General features: G+C 48.3%; 1 protein-coding gene and 3 pseudogenes across 1 annotated transcript; all 4 read left to right on the top strand.

The window, feature by feature from the left end:
* Window positions 1-1,748, top strand: part of LOC102755147 — a 2,484-nt pseudogene extending 736 nt beyond the window's left edge.
* Window positions 1,749-3,827: 2,079 nt separating this feature from the next.
* Window positions 3,828-6,520, top strand: LOC102753733 (F-box only protein 31-like). The gene is given in 5 exon segments (XM_015571868.1): window positions 3,828-4,137; window positions 4,733-4,965; window positions 5,530-5,659; window positions 5,662-6,120; window positions 6,123-6,520. Coding segments are annotated over 5 exon segments (1,530 nt in total).
* Window positions 6,521-9,149: 2,629 nt separating this feature from the next.
* Window positions 9,150-9,762, top strand: LOC107184994 (annotated as a pseudogene).
* Window positions 9,763-11,138: 1,376 nt separating this feature from the next.
* On the top strand, window positions 11,139-12,284 carry LOC107184993 (annotated as a pseudogene).
* The last annotated feature ends 5,087 nt before the right edge of the window (window positions 12,285-17,371 follow it).

Genomic DNA, 17,371 nt, shown 5'->3' with positions numbered 1-17,371 from the left:
GACTCCGTCCACACCTTTGGGGACCCCTGGACCTGCTGGGGTTGGACCCCGGCAGGTCACGAAGATCACGGTGACCACAACGTCCCTGCTGGGCAGCAGATGATAGAGATCCACCTCAGGCACCGCATCCAGCTGGCCGATGAGATCTTCAGCAACTTCAACCAGTACTCCCACCTGGTCCAGGAGGTTCACAAGCAGGTGATCCAGGAGCAGCAGCAAGAAGACAGCACTGAGGATGGCCTGGGCCATGGCTGGCTGAGCCCAGTGTCGGGGAGTCCGGGGCTGCAGCTTTGGAGGAGCAGCCTGTCCAGTTTGTCCTGCCTGTGGGCGTGAGCTCCAGTAATCAGAACTACCCGCGAGCTTGCAGGATGTGTTTCTCTGGTGTGGGCATCGTTGCCTGCTCTGGCTCCGCCTACCCCCAGCGCATGCCTGGAGTCTTCATCCTGTTCGATGAAGACCACCTCCGTTTCCTCTGGTTTTGCCTCAGCCTGTACAGCAGAGTCCAGGTCACCTTCCAGAATGCGGAGGCAGCATCCCCACAGGCTTTCCAGGAGATTCTCAAGAACATTCAGTCCCCACCCCCTGAAGGCCCCTCCCTTGCCCAGGGGCAACAGCGGGGAGAAGAGGCTTCAGGGGAAGAGCAGCTTGCATGCATTTTAAAGATTGGACCTTCTGACCTGATGACCCACCTTCTTGTTTGTTTTTAATCCTCACCCGAGGAGATTTTTCCATTGGTTTTTGGAGAGTGGAAGAGAGAGGGAAAGGCAGAGGAAGATCCACGTGAGAGAAACACATGGATTGTTTGCCTCTTGCATGTGCCCTGTAATACTTTAAACAATTTTAAAAAAAGTCATTCTTATGTCACATAATATGGACACAGCCCTTGCATGTGAGCCTCGGAGTAGCCCTTTGCCAGAAGGGAGGTGCCTGGAATTAAGTCGAGTGGCATTGTCTTTATCCTCTTCAGGATTTTCATCTGTGCTTCTGCCCATACAAGGCCTGAAACCCTTCATTTTAAACCTCAGAGCCAACATTGGTTTTGCCCTTAGATGCCAGCCTAGCTTTGGACTGCTTTACTCTACCCACTGCCTCGTCCACGGGCCCAGGCATCTGCCCAGCTGTGATGATTATGTCTTTGCTTCCCAAGTTGCTGTTACAGCCCGATAAAGCTTGGGGTCCTTTTGAGTTCTAATTCACTTTGACATCATCTGACCTCCTAAAAATAGGGTGCTTAGCCGTGGAGGCAATAGGAGCTTCCGACACTGGATGAGTTAAGTCTTATAGCTTCACACACGTCATTAACTCCCCCCCCCCCCCCCGCACCCCACCCCAAGAAATCTGATTTAGAAGCAGTGGGCTGAATGCTATCCTAGCTCACTACTGCTAGCTTCCCATAACAGCTACAGGCTCCAAAACTCAGATTCTCCTTCCTCCACAAGGATGGGGTCATTATGCTCTATACAAACAGTGGAGTGTAGAAGGAGGTGAGACCTTAATTCAAGGGAAGAACCATGGGATAATCACCCAGACCACCTCCAAGTGACCTTCGAAGGAGAACTCTGCTTTGTTGAGTTCCCCTCACCCCTATAATGAGACCAATTCTCAGGGAGGTAGGAATTCATTAAGGTGGAGGCCACACGAAACTAGTTCCAAGATATGTCTGCTGGACTGTTTCCTATTGACTTTGGGCATAAGGCTTTATAAGCACCCTTATGTTCATTTTTCTAGGTGAAATGAACACAGCTTGAGTACAATACCCACTGCTTCTCTATTCCATCCCACAATCTGAGCATAGCAATAGCTATGAAAGGACAGAAGTTCTCACAAAGCAATTCTGTTTGCCCCAAGTAAAATACCTAAAGATGAGCTATGAATTAACCCTGAGAGCCTTAGCATATGATCCTTTCCTTTTCCATGAACTAAAAAATGGCTTAAGATTTCAAGGGCTAGTGCTCGCTTCGGCAGCACATATACTAAATTGGAACGATACAGGGGAGAACGATTTGCATGGGCCCTGTGTAAGGATGTCACGCAAATTCATGACGCGTTCCACATTAAAAAAAAAAAAAGATTTCAAGGGCTGACCGAATACCGTTGAAACCGAGTTCCAAACTTTTCCTTAATGGCTCAACCTCTATATTCCTTATTAAAGTCATAGCTGATCCAATGCAATGGAATCTCAAAGGGAAACAAGTCAGAGAAGCTCTAAAAGAATGATCTAAATGCTCCCCTTGGGGACATCCTAATTATAAACGTCTTCTTTTTATACATGAAAATAAAGGAAATGCTTTAAGTGTTTTAACTCAAACACGGAGCTCATCATAGAACTATAGGATACCATAGCCAACAATTAGATTCAGTAGCAAAAGTGTTCCCTCCCTGCTTCGGCCATGGTATGCAAGCAGAATAGTTATGGGCTCTCCTTCAACCATTTGCGTTCATTTTGTGGAATCTTTACTGAGCTCTTACTGTACACTCAGCATTTCTCAGGCAGCCACCTGGTTTCTTACCAAGTACTCTTGCTCTCTTTGCCCAATATTGGGTGAGTCCAATGTAACAGCCTTAATCCAGAAACCCTGTTACCTTCTTTACAAGAAGAAGGCACACAAGGTTGCATTTTACTTGATACCTTCTTGCTCCTGGAATAATTATACAGGAAATTCCTATTAACCAAGGACAACTTAATTTGGTTTGCAGATAGATTTTATCTCAAAAATGAGATGAGAGAGAGAGAGAGAGAGAGAGAGAGATTGCTTAGCTGGGCATGCAATGACTTCATGGTCAGTTTAACAGAAAGTTCTTATTTACCTGAAATAATCTGTCTTGTTGGGCAGATTTTAATTTCTCTAATTTGAGCTTGTCAAGTGGCCAAAGATCAAATAGCCAACATTATACTGATTATCCTCTACCACTGGTGTAGCTTATGACTTTGGAACGTTATGGAAGCAACGAGGCTTCACTTCTTAACTTCCTCAGGGTGGTCTATAAAGAATAAAAAAAAGGTTGCAGAATTAGATGCTGTACAGCAACCAAGACAATTGGCAATTATCAAGATTCCAGGACACTCTAAAGCTACCACCCTTGAAGCGAAAAGAAATCATTTAGGTGATGCTATAGCTAAATAAGCAGCGCTAGGCAATCAAATTATCCATACCTGAGAATTTTGCTTCTGCTAAATCAATAAAAGATTGATAGTTCCACAGCAGCTACAGAATAAAATATATGGCAACACAAAGGGGAAACCTTTGACCCAGACAAACAAATATGGCTTGGACCCAGTGGGAGATCTATATTACCTATAGGGGCTCAATTGCCTATACTTCAACATGAACAAACACATCGGGGTTCTAAAAGAGTGATTTCATGGAGTACACATTACCAGAAACCTTCTCTCACTATAAATCATAAGTATATAGCAGATGTTCTGTAAAATATAGCCCTGGAACACACTCCATAGATCCCAGGGACATTTCTCACTCCCGTTAGGCCCCTTTGAGGTATGGCAATTGGGTTGTATCCGAATGCCACTGCCTCAAGAATACGAGTGTGTTAGTTATGACTTGTGTGTTCTCTCATTGGATGGAGGTATTCCCTTGCAGGAGAACAACAGCCTTAATGGAAGGTAAAATTTTATTGGGGGAAAAATAATGCCCCCTTGGAGAGTTTCCTATGAGTCACATAGTGACCGAGTGACTCATTCACTGGGCAAATAATGCAATCCATTGTGTAACATTTGGCCTATCTACAGCATTTCATTGTGCTGATCATTCCCAGTTTTTTGGATTGGCATGTACCAATGGTACAAGTAAAACTCAACTAGCTTGAAGATGAGCATCCAGATGCCACCCACACTCCTGGTGCTGGCAGCAAAGCGCCTGCTTAGGGACCAGGCCTTGGCCATTGCAGCTCTGGAGTACCTGCCCACTGAGCTCTTCCCGTACCTGTTCGTCCTGGCCTACCGTGGTGGACACCACTGCCAGCTCCTGAAGGCGTTGGCCCAAGCCTGGCCCTTCACTGTCCTCCCTCTGGAGGTCCTGATGCAGCGTCCCCCTGATCATGCCCCAACCAGGGCCACAGGCTTAAAAGCTGTGTTTGACACGCTTGATGTTCTGCCTGCCCAGGAGGTGCAAACTGCGGGTGCTGGATTTAAGGAACATGGGTGCCAACTTCTGGGATATGTGGCTTGGAGTCAGCACTGAAAATTGCTCACCGACAGGACCAGTGACTGCACAGCTCCGGCTCCAACATGGAGCATCCCCCGGCTCCCTTAGAGGTGTTCCCGGACATTAACTTCAACGAAAGGGACCGGGATGTTTTTCATGCACATCATCCAATGGGCCCAGCAGAGGGAAGGGTTGCTACACCTGTGCTGCCAGACACTGAGGATTTCTGAGGTGCCCTTCCAGAGGGTCAGGAGGGTCCTGGCTAGGGTGAGGCTGGACTGCATCCAGGAGGTGTATGTGAACTTCACCTGGGACCTGCCCACCCTGGGGAGATTTGCTCTCTACCTGGGTCAGATGAGTAACCTGCAGACACTCTTTTTCCTGGAAGAGTTGGCTGAGGAGGAAGAGGACAAAGAGCAGGAGGAGGGGGAGGAAGAAGAACAACAGGAAGAGGAGCAGGAGTGGGAGGAGGCAGGAGGAGCAGCGATCCTTTTCCCAATTCCTCTCTCAGATGCTCAGGCTGTGGCACCTCCGGGAGCTCTACATGCGTTCTCCCTCCTTCCTCCCAGGCCGTCTGGACCAGATGCTCATGCGCCTGCAGGCTCCCTTGGACCTGCTCTGCCTAACATATTGCCAGCGGCTGACGCATTCAGACCTGACACACCTGTTCCAGTGCCCGAACCTCAGGCAGCTGAAGATCCTGCACCTAGTTGGCCTCAGCCTTGCGGATTTCAGTCCCGAGCCCCTCCGAGCGCTGCTGGAGGCAGTGACACCCACCCTCCAGGACCTGGGTCTGATAAATGTGGGATGGCGGACTCCCAAGTCGAGGCCATCCTGCCTGCCCTGAGCCGCTGCCACCAGCTCAGGAAGTTGGCCTTCAGACCAGTCTGTAACCTCAGGCTGAGCAGCAGTGAACTCAGGGGGAGCAGTCCATTCACCCTGAAATTCCATCTTGGTCACAGCCTTCTCAGCAGCAGCCTGCTCTTCCTTTTCAATCTCTTCAGGTTCTCTGTAGAAGTGAAGATCGGACATGACTTCCCACGGGTGCTCACGGGAGAGAGTGCCACGCATGCGGAGTACTTCCCGGGCCAGCATCCACCACGTCAGACCCACTGAGTGAGCCCCCTGTTGCAAGGGATGGAAATGTCCAGAGCGCAGAGGAGAGTCTGTGTTACACAGAGCGACGGTGGGCAGGATAACATAAGACGCCTCTGAGAGGCTGGTGGTCAGCCCTGGGGTCAGTAACCACCAGAAGTCTTGGCTCCCGGAAGGCTGCCTGCATCTGGTGAAGGTTCCAGGAGTGAAGCGGCGGCAATAGGAGTGGCTCCGGCGGCAGCAGCAAACTTCAGCACAGCTCGCTGGCCAGGATCTGCCCATGGAGATCTTTGCCTTGCTCCCCGGCACTGATCTGCCCAGCCTGGCCCAGGCCTGCACCAAATTCCACCACATCCTGCACACGGACAGCATCTGGAGACGGTGCTGCTGCGAGGAGTTTGGGGAAACTTGCAGAACCAGGAGATGATCGGTATCTCTTATCGAGAAGTCTATGTGAAGCCGTTCCACCCATACAGACACATTTTGGGATTGTGGCAGCTAGATAATAGCTATCGAACACTGCTGAATGTAGTGGTGGATGGCTTATGCATTGCTGGTTGGACGTACGGACCTTCCCATAACATCCATGTGGATGGCCCAATGCAATTCAAGCTCTCGTTCAGAATTAGCCTGACGGAGAGGAAATCAGCCACGATGGAGTGCATGAACGACTTCTACAGCTTTTCCCACAGCCGCCACCTGCAGATTCAGAAGGACAGGTTCAGCATCCAGTGGATCAAGAGAGACTACCGAAGGGATTTACCAGTGCGGCTTAGGGGAGAACGGGGGCGGGTGCTGGTGCAGGAGGACAGACATCAGTATGACTGCCTGACCTACAGCCGCCTCTACCTCCCGCCAAGCCACCGGACGACCTCATCAGGCCAGGCCTCCTCCAAGGCAAATATGATCCGTACGGCCTAACGATTGTCATGCTTGGATTCCATGGGAGGTATGCCAGGGTCACGAAGTTCATGGGAGAGTCCATCAGGACATTAGAGATCCACCTCATGCGCCGCATGCAGCTGCCAGATGGCGAGATCTTCCGCAACTTCAACGAGCTCTCCCGCGTGGTCCAGGAGATTGACCAGCAGGTGATCTGGGAGCAGCAGCAGCAGCAAGAAGACGGGACTGAGGAAAGCGAGGGCCATGGCTGGCAGAGCCCTGCCCAGCCCAGCGTCGGGGAGTCCAGGCCTGCAGCTTCGGAGGAGCAGCCTGTCCCGTTTGTTCTGCCTGTGGGCGTGCACCCAATAGACCAGAACTAACCCTGGAACCTGCAGGATGTGTTTTTATGGTGGAGTGGACACTGTTACTGTTACCTTACATGGCTTTGCCTACACCAGGCACTGCCCTGGAGTCTTTATCCTGTTCGATGAGAACCACTTTGGGTTCATCTAGCTGGAGGAGAAATACTTCTTCCGGTATGGCAGAGTCCAGAACACATTCCAGAATGTGGAGGCACCATCCACGCAGACTTTCCTGGAGATGCTCAAGAACATTCAGTCCGGACCCCCTGTGAGGAGCAGCTTGCACTTTGAAGATTTGACCTTCTGACCAGGTTACCCACCTTTGTTTTTTTAATCCTCACCCGAGGATATTTTCCCACTGATGTTTAGGGAGAGCAGGGGAGAGAGGGAAAGATAAATAATCCATGTGAGAGAAACACATCAGTTGGTTGTCTCCTGCCCAAGGCCGGACCAGGGCCAGGCTGGGTAGCAGCCAGCAATTGAGGTAGAAATAAACCTTAGACCAAATGATCTCAACCTTCCTAATGCTGCGACCCTTTAATAAAGTTCCTCATGTTGTGGTGACCCCCAATCTCCTTGTTACAAATTGAACATAATTAAAGCATAGTGATTAATCACAAAAACAATATGTAATTATGTATGTTTTCTGATGGTCTTAGGCCTTTCCATCAGCAGGTCCAGGCTCTATCCACTGAGCCAAACCAGCTAGGGCTGAGCAAGTCTTTTTAAAAAGAAAGAAAAAGGAAAGATCCTAAAATTAGATAGTGGTAATTGTTAGAATGTACAATTCTGAATATAATAAAAACCACTGAATTGTAAAAAACGAACAAACAAAAAAAAAACTGAATCCAATTCAAATGGTTTGAGTGAAGACTGTAATGAAAGAAAGCCTTAGTGGATGGAAGGAGTCAGGAATGAGGGATGAGGAGGCACCAGGGGCCAGCAATGGCAGGAAGCTACTGCAACCATAGGCCCAAGAGGAAAGAGGTACCGAACCCAGTGAGAGCTACGCCTATGGAAGAGGGTCCCACCTGGCAGGAGCAGCGGGCCTGGAGGAACAAACCTGCTGTCTGAGATGTGGCTGTAAAAGACAGAGGGGTAGTTGGGAACAAGTACCCAAACCTCTCATCTCCTAGCCAGTGTCTTCCAGTGGCCAGATCCACCTGGCCGTCAGCTTTCAAGGGAGATTAAGCGATATGGCCCATAGGTTGCTGCCCTTTAGGGGCACGGAGCAGAGTGTAGGGCGCATTGGTGCTGAGCAATGAAGAATAGCCAGCTCCCTTGGAGACCAATGAGGAGGTGAGGCCATCGGAAGGGAATCACCATATGACACTTAGGGAGAGGACAGAGTTCCAGGCTCTGCAGCCTGTCTTCACACAGGGCCCCATGTCAGGACCCCACAGGCTGGAGTGAGCCAGTGCTGGAGCCCAGAGGCCCTCCCACTAGTCAGGGATTCATTGCAGACTCATTTTGGAGCCGAGAGAGGCAATATCTTGTTCATCCCCAAATCTGGCACTAGTTCCCTGCTGGTGACAAGCTAGCAGAGGTGGAGAGCCCCTGGCAGAGGAATTCGCCAGCACCAGCCTCAGTCTCTGGATATTTTTCACACGTGGCTTCCAGGCTCAGTGCGGCTCCAACACACACACTCTTGCTCCTAAACAAGATTAATCTCATTTCCTTAGTCCTATTACCAGGGAGGTCAGCCATCTCCATTTCTTAATGGAGTTAGATTAGGTGATAAATCAATCCTGATTAGAGACACTATTCTCCAGTGGGAGGAGGTGCCAGCGGCTCAGCTTGGGGAAGCTGTGGTGTGGGGCTCGAAGGAGAACAGTCTGGGATTGCTCTCTAGTGAACGAGTATAAAACAAGGTAGTACACCTGTGTCTCGTTGGCTTCTAGCTCAGCATTGCACCGTGTGCTGTTTGAACAGGGTCCATGCCACACAAGTGTCATTTTAGCCAGTGTCAGGAAGGTGTCTGGCAACTAGAGAGGAACGACGCGAAGAGAGCACTGCACGGTGCCTTTATATTACAATTTCAACTTTTAAGAATGTCAACTACATACCGCGATGAACCCATTTCAGAGAGAAAATTTCACACAATGACAAAGAACTCCCCTGAGTGGCTTTCAATGTCTTTCTTGTCCAAGTCCCATTTCCTGACCTCCTTATTTCACATTAAAATGAGCATGCCCCTCCTTCTGGGAAATTATGCTAATTTAATGGTCACCACCCACATATATTCCTACCAAACAATAAGCTCTCCTGACCTTTCTCAGGCAGGTTTGGAGCTTCATGGCGTCCAGCACAGATGGGGGTCCTGAGGACCAGCTCACAATTGGGGGAGCACAGAGCGGTACGAGGCCTGTTCTCCGACCATTGTAATGTGAGGAGTGTCAGGATGGGCACAAGCAAGACAACCCCAACTGTCACGTTAGGCAAGCATTTGGGGCTGAGCACCCCCAGCCCCAAGGATCCAATAAAATGAAGGGAAGGAAACATAAACCATTGGCTTCCCAGGATCCACAGAAGCCATTTAAGACAGGAATGGTTCTCCTGGTGTGAGTAAAGACTAGGGAAGACAGTTTTCAGAAAGCCACAGGCTGGCTGCATCTCAGCAGTGGGTCAGCAAGACAGCTCTGCAGCCATGGGGGAACCTGTATCCATCTAGAATACAGACCAGCCTTTTCTGGGAAAGCTCAGAAGAAATATGATGCCTCAACTTCAGCCAAGAAGAGACAACTCATTTTATCCAAGACCAAGCGGAGACATCGTGAGAAGTCTCAACTTCCTAGGAAACTGACCAGCTGCATTTTCAAGAGTCCAGTAACAAAGACAATGTCTCATCCTGACAATGTGCTCAGCGGCAGGCAGCAGAGTGGGGGGACCTGTAAATCTGTACATACAGGAGACTGCAGGGTCTCCAGGCCTGTAGCCCTGAAGGAGAGAACTTAAGTACTTTCCATGTCACAAATACCATGAAACTAATTGCATTGGGAAGTGTGGGTGAACCCCTGGGCCATGCTGGCCCTGGGTTTCTACACACCAGCCCCCAGCCCACCACAGCACAATTTTTAAATTAGGCAGAGATATCCCAGGAGCAGGTATCTGTGGGCCACAGCTTCTCTGCAGGCAACCAGTTACCCGAGGAGATATTGAAAGACAGATTCAGAGTGGGAAAAGCAAGAGAGAGACCGGCTGTGGCTTTGAGGGCAGACAGGTTAGCCAGGGAGGCAGAGAGAGCCAGGAGCAAGGAATAATGTTGCAAAACCTGAATGAAATTACAAGGCTGTGCAGAAAAGGCTCAGTGGTGTGGCTTTGGGGGAGTAGTTCACTGTGAGAACAACCTGGCCATACTGGTTTCCTTTCATGTCGATTCTGTTTCTTGCCCTGGGCTCTGATGCTTTGTTATACTCAAAAGTTTAATAACATGCGACTTTAAGGACTTTAAAAAAAAAATGAAAAACCAAGACAAGCAATTGGATTTCCTAGCCCATTCTCAGCAAATGGGAGCCAACTAAGGGTAGCCAATCACTTAGTTCCTACCTGACCACCAGCTGAGTAGGTTCAGGACTAGAATGCCCTGTGAACTTCACGTGAATGTTAGACTTGTGACTTGGAGCAGAGCCTACTGTCCCAAGTCAAGGTGGTTCTGACTGCCAGTTCCTGGGCTCTTTTGGGCTGAGGCACATGCTGGATTTGGGTTTAAGTCACGTGCCCACACCTCAGCCCTCTTCTCCCTCCCCCCGGGGCCTTGCTGAGTACTCAAGCTGAACATCTGACTTCTTGGATATCTTCAGTCCTTAATTGGATAAGTTACAGCTGGGTATTTTGCTCAAAGGGAACACCAAATTAAGATAATGATTGTCAGGATAAAATGTACATGAAATAGCAGAAACGTGGGGAAAGCCAGCTCCTAGGAGTGGTTAGGTCTTGGTCTCTGGGAAGTAGTTGAAATAAGCAAACATCTTGCCTTGACCCTGCAGAGCTGCCACAAAGCAGGATCATTCTTGGGAATCTGAGAGGAGGAAACAGAATCAAGAACAGAGTCTCAAAGAAGAGCTCCAGGGTCAGAGTTTGCCTCACCTTAAATTTCCTGAAGAAAAGAACTTCTTGAAGGCAGAAGAGGTCATTTCCTACCCCAGCCCCGCAAATGGTTCTCACTTAGTATGAGGCTTGCATGCAAATCTCCCTTGCCCCCTATCTCAAGACACCTCAAGCATTTTATGACAAAAAATGACCTGACAAGGACACATGTGATACCTTAATCAATAAAGAAAAATAACAAAGAAACGACCTGACATGCGATGAACTGGTCCAAATCTACCCCAGGCCCAGGAAGGGAGCCTGATGGGCCGGAAGGCAGGAGTCAGTGGTCAGAGACTAGGCCATCTCTGTAGGTGCCCCTGGGCTGTAACAAGGAGTTAGGCTGAGGGGTGGGAGCCCTGATACCTAGAGCTTCCCCCAGAGGGCCTTCCTGCCCAGGGCATTAGAAGGGAGCCCCCCTTATCCCCCACTTAAGGAGTGGTTTCTGTTCTTCCTGCCAGCAAGCCTCCACTTAGAACCCAGCTACATGAACTCCCTTCCCCACCACATCTCATCTAGCTCTCATCTAAGTCTCAGTTACCCAAAGGCTATGCCACTTAGTGATGAAGAGGGGACAGTAGGAACCAGTCTGAAGAGAGAAGCTGCCTAGGTAAGTCTTGAGGGTAGTGGACATTCAGGGTAGGGAGCTGTGCAAAGAACTAGAACTTCGCTTCAACACCAGACCTAGAACTGAAACCGGGTGAGCTCAGCAGGGGAGCATGTTCACAGCAGGCAGTCAGTTCCTGGTTACAGGGTGGGCAATAAGCCAAGCTCCTATGACCACCATGCAGGCCTCATAAAACATGTCAACTGAAGGCAACTGAGCTATCAGGTTAAACACTCACAGCTTAAGCAACTCCCTGGAGACATGAGAAGTGGCAGGATTCTGGCTGAAGCTATCATTGGGCCCTAAAGCCTCTGACTAGCCTTTTGGTTCCATGGTCCACATTTCTTTGCCATTGAAGGCCTATTAGGGAGAGCTGGGAGCCAACCTTTGTCACAAGCAGCTTCCTTGTAGGAAGTCTATAGTCTAGATTATGCCTCTTTATGGCCCCGTCCTCATCCCCACTTAGACAGGCCTTGTTCTTCTGGTGTGAGTAAAGGCTAGGGCAGGCAGCTTCCAGCAAGCCACAGGCTGTCTGCATCTCAGGAGTGTGTCAGCAAGACAGCTCTGCAGCCATGGGGAAACCTGTACTGACCTAGAATAGAGGACGGGGTTTTCTGGGAAAGCTCCAGAGAAATAGGATGCCAAGAAGAAACAACTTATTTCATCCAAGACCAAGCAGAGACATCGTGAAAGGTCTCAAATTCCTAGGAGGCTGACCAGCTGCATTTTCAAAACTCCAGTCACAAAGACAACGTCTTATCCTGACAATGTGCTCAGCGGCAGGCAGCAGGGTGGGGGGACCTGGGAGAAACCCCAGCAAATCTGTACATACAGGAGACTGCAGGGTCCCCAGGCCTGAGGCCCTGAAGGAGAACTAAAGTACTTTCCATGCCATAAACACCAGGAAACTAATTGCATCAGGGAGTGTGGGTGAACCCCTGGGCTGTGCTGGTCCTGGGTCTCTACACACCAGCCCCCAGCCCAGTTTTAAATTGGGCAGAGATGATCCCAAGAGCAGGTCTCTCTGGGCCACAGCTTCTCTGCAGGCAACTGGTTATCCCTGTAGATATCCAGAGACAGACTGAGTGACAAAAGAGAGACTGCAACAAGAAAGCCTACTGCATGGGAGAACGTATTTGCTAATGCTATCTCAGATAAGGGTTTAATCTCCAAAGTTTACAGGTTACTCATACAACTTAAAATGAAGATTGAAAGTCCAACCAAGAAATTGGCAAAGGACCTAAATAGTTTTCAAAAGCGGACATACCGAAGGCTGAGAGGTATGAAAACATGCTCAAAGTCACTCATCTGTAAGATGCAAATCAAAACAATGGAGGTACCAGCTCACACCTGTCAGAATGGCTATCAACAAATTGACAAGGACAAGTGTTGGCGAGGATGTGGAGAAAAAGGAGGTCCACAAAGTACCTGGTTTCCCCAGGTCTCCAAGTCCTGCACTGCTGGTGGGAATGCAGACTGGAGCAGCCACTGGAAAACAGTATAGAATTTCCTTTAAAAGTTAAAATGGAACTCCCATTTGACCCAGTAATCCCACTTCTAGGACTATATCCCAAGAAACCAGAAACATCAATCAGAAAGGACATATGACCCCTATGTTCATAGCAGCACAATTTATAATAACTAAGATTTGGAAATAGCCTAAGTGCCCATCAGCAGATGAGTGGTTCATCTATACAAGGGAATACTATGCTGCTATAAAAGGATTTTACCATTTGCAACAGCATAGATGGATCTGGAAAAGCATTATGCTAAGCTAAATAAGCCAGTCGGACAAAGATACATATCACATGATCTCATTCATATGTGGGATAAAATGAACAACAAACTGAGGAACAAAAATAGATCCAGAGACTAAGAAACACTGAACAGACCATCCAACCTCAAAGAGAAGGCAGTGGGGAGGGGTAAGAGATCAACCAAAGGACTTATATGCAGGCATATTTGCATAAGTGATGGACATTGACACTGGGTGGAGGGGGCTTTTCCTGGGGGACAGGAGTGGGGTGGGGGTCAATCAGGGTAGAAGAGTCCATACGTAATACTTCAAACAATTAAAAACTGGCTGTGGCTTTGAAGGCAGACAGGTTGGCCAGGGGGGCAGGGAGAGCCAGGAGCCAAGAAAAATGCTGTAAAAACTGAAGGAAAATTAGAAGGTTGTGCTGAGAAAGCTCAGTGGTGTGGCTTTGGGGAGTGGTTCACTGAGAACGCCCTGGCCATACTGGTTTCCTTTCCTGTTGATTCTGTTTCTTGCCCTGGACTCTGATGCTTTGTTATACTCAAAAGTTTAATAACATGCGACTTTAAGGAATTTTTTTAAAAACATGAAAAACCAAGACAAGCAACTGGATTTCCCAGCCCATTCTCAGCAAATGGGAGCCAACTAAGGGTAGCCAATCACTTAGTTCCTACCTGACCAGCAGCTGAGTAGGCTGGGACCCCTTCAGGACTAGAATGCCCTGTGAACCTCATGTGAATGTCAGACTTGTGACTTGGAGCAGAGCCTACTGTCCCAAGTCAAGGTGGTCTGACTGCCAATTCCTGGCCTCTTTTGGGCTGAGGCACATGCTGGACTTGGGTTTAAGTCAGGTGCCCACACCTCAGCCCTCTTCTCCCTTCCCCCAGGGACCTGCTAAGCTTAGTGCTGAAGCTAAACATCTGTGTGTGTTTCTGGATATCGTCAGCCCTTAATTGGATAAGTTGCAGCTGGGGCTACAAAGACTGAGGTCAAGAACTCAGAGGTTGCCACAAGCGGCACCTGCAGAATACAGTACAAAACGGACAAGTATCCCTCAACCGGATTCTGAAGGCTCGCCCCACCATACTAGTTTTAGTCTTTCATTAAAGCAGCTAATGCAAGACTACAGGCCCCGCTCTGATCTTGTAAAATCCATTGTCACCAACCAAACTTTGAACCGAACAATTAAAAAGCAACTTTATCCATGCCTTACAATCAAAACATGTCATTGACGCTATTGCTCAGGACAGGCTCATGCAATTCTAATTGCAGAGTCTGCTTGGGTAGGTGAGGGAGCTATGCAAGTTTGAGGTACCAAACTGGGTTCATAGAGCTTGCCAGGCTAGAGGGAGGTTATAAGGCACTGACGTTCAAGTGGTACTTATGACTGATACACTTTTCTGCAGCATGGAACTGCTGCTATGCAAAAAATATTTAAAAATACATTGACAGGACCACACATGCTCTGCCCTGGCTGGGGGTCCTCTACCTGTCATAAGCTAATGTTTCTGGGCAGGTACTGTGATGGGCACTGGTCTACACAGTGTCATCTAGCCACAAAACGTCAGAGTTGAAGTTTCTAGAATCAGGTACTTGTCCTAGATTTCAAAGCTAGTAAGTAACAGACAGGGACACCTCAGGTGAGTTCAAGCCCATATCCTCACTGTCACATACCACACAAAGGGTTTCCACATAAAGGATCAGAAATTGAGACTCGGGTCAAGAGTGGTGCTCCCACCTCCACTGCAAACAGCTCAGCCCTCACTGATAGTGGGGAAGGGACATAATGAGGAGAGAGCCACAGGTGTCCTACAATTATCCACCTTGCTAACTAAGGTGGTCCCCCCCCCACCCCCCCAGACCTGGGGAAACTGGAGGGTAAAACAAGGCTGTAAAAAGACAAGATGCCTCAGTAGGTCTATTATTCAGAAAGAAATACGTTTTGATTTGGTAGCGAAAGAGAGGCTTCCCCCATCCTCCTGGGCTCTTTTGCTCGCCCCCCTGCAACTCAGAGAAGCCTCCAAGCCACTCACACCGCCCAGCTTTCCTCAGTCACAGGGACAAGCCTGAGCAGTGACTCTCCCCACCTGGGGTTTTATAGGCTGTGGAGACTGAGCCACACCCCTGCCCGGAACTCTCTGGGTGGGCAGCTGGTCCTCTCTTCTCACTGGCTCCCTCACTCTCACTGTTTTTTACAAACACTCCATCCATGCTTTTGTTCCGGCCCTCCGGTCCAGTTTAAGAACCCACTGTGGCCCTCGAGTCAAAAAGTTTGCCCACCCCTGGCCTAGACGCTGACTCCCTCGGGGAGTTTCTCAGCAACTCTGGCCATTCTCCAGTTCCAGGAAGGGTCTGAGCTGTTGTAACATCATAGAGGTTTAGCCGCCTTGTTATGGGACTTTGAGCTCCTGAAGGCTGGACTGAACCTTCCTTTTCCATAGCTACGTGCAGCTGCATGCTGCAGTGTAACATCTCCCTCATCTACATCTATATATATAAGAGGCTAAGTGACTGACCGTCCACCCGGCACATATGGCAATTTAAAAATAAACATTGATCAATTGTCTGAACGGTGAACAGTTGGCAGCCTTTCACACTATAACTTCAGCCATCGAAGATCAAACTGTATACCCTAAATGCTTTTTCTTAGATGGCCCAGGCAGTAGTGGAAAAACGTATCTTTATAATGTTTTAATACATTAGAGATCGTGGTGGTACTGTTTTACCCACAGCATTTACAGGAATTGCTGCAAATTTTCCTTTCAGTGTGCACAAATCCATGCACCAGACCACTAGTCCATATATAATCAGCCAACTGGCAAGGGGGCTCAGAGCAGGATTTCCAGGGTGACTGAATGTGCCAGAAGCCAGCCCATCCTTGCTGCTTGACACAGTCGCTGCAGGGAAGAAACATCTGCATAGCATATGTTTCAAGGGACCTGGCATATATGGCATACTGTTCTTAAAAGGCTAAAGAGAAGCAAACGAAGCCTAGGCGCACACAAGGGGAACTGGAGGGTGTGGAAAGGCACTGACCACATGATGTGGAGGCCTCAGTAGCAGGAGAACCTGAAGCGTGGAGGTAGCTCAAACTGCGGAACTGGGAACCGAGTGGGAAATGCCAACCTCACTTGAAAATGGTGCAAGGCCAGTGGGTGTGAAGTTTGCCCACCTGAGGCCACCCTGATTGAGGGCTTAGCTACAGGCTCCTGAGATAGCTCCTGTGAAAAGCCACTTTATTAAGGTTATTTGTTGACATTATTACAGATGTCCCCTGTTAATTTTCCTCAAACTGAAGGTGAGAGTGATGGGGTCTGGTTGCAGGAGCATTTATTCCAATAATGCCGGCAGTATGGGAGAGCATTGCTGTTGGGGTCCAGCCCCAGCAGGTCCAGGGGTTCCCAAAGGTGTGGACTGAGTCAGCGAAGAAGGAATGACACGGAGGCAGCGTTCAGTTGATCAGCAGCCTAGCCAGGTTCTGTGTCTTTTTGGCCAGGGCCACATTAGAATTTTAGTAGAGAAAATTAGGAGTACATAAACATTACATATGAAACAAATTGACATAGCCTACATGAAAATGCCTGAGGGAACAAAGTACAAAGTCAAGCTTAGAGATTTAGGTACTGGTACTTGATGAAATCACATTTCCCAGCAATTCAGTTTCCTCATTTGTGGTTTAGAGTGATAATCAAGTGAGTCAATAAATGAATATGTGTATATAAACATATATAAATATATAAAAATGCTATATACTGCCCAGTGCTATTAAAAATACAGATGCTCTTCTTAATTTCTTTCAATCACGTTTCTTTTGAGCTTTCTCTTGTATTTTCGCTTATGCATTTCTTGTTTGAATTTCTTTTTTAAAAGCCATTGATTTAGCTGTTTTTCTGTCATGTTAAATTCAAATGCAAACGATAGACTATGTCCTTTTGTGGGCATTTGTTTAACTTAAACGTTGCCCAGAGAGTGTCCACGAGGGGCTTGCTGACTAATCTTTTCTCCAGATATTCTTCCTCACATTCCATTTTTTTTCCATCCTTTTTTATTTCTTCTTCCTTTTCTTTCCATTTTTTTTTCCTTTCATCTTTACCATGATTCCTATTGGATTGCTCTGGATTTTTATCACAGGGTATAACTGCTTGTTTCTGTATAGCAAGATCCTCAATATGTGTTGGGGTCCAGCCCCACAGGTCCAGGGGTTCCCAAAGGTGTGGATGGAGTCGGTGAAGGAAGGAAGAACACAGCGTTCAGTCCATCAGCATAGCCAGGTTCTCTAGCCAGGTTCTCTGTCTTGTTACATCTATATTTATACCAGTCGATTTTAATCCTATCAATTTGTATTCCAAAGGTTAGGGCGTTTCTTATCTCCATTCCAGGGAGTAAAGAAGATTATGTAGCTTAAGCATGATTGCTCGTA

The sequence above is a fragment of the Myotis davidii genome, unplaced genomic scaffold (genome assembly GCF_000327345.1).
Source record: "Myotis davidii unplaced genomic scaffold, ASM32734v1 scaffold289, whole genome shotgun sequence".
NCBI classification, from domain to species: Eukaryota; Metazoa; Chordata; class Mammalia; order Chiroptera; family Vespertilionidae; genus Myotis; species Myotis davidii.
Note: the sequence above shows the minus strand (reverse complement) of the source record. Positions and strands in the feature narration are given on the sequence as shown.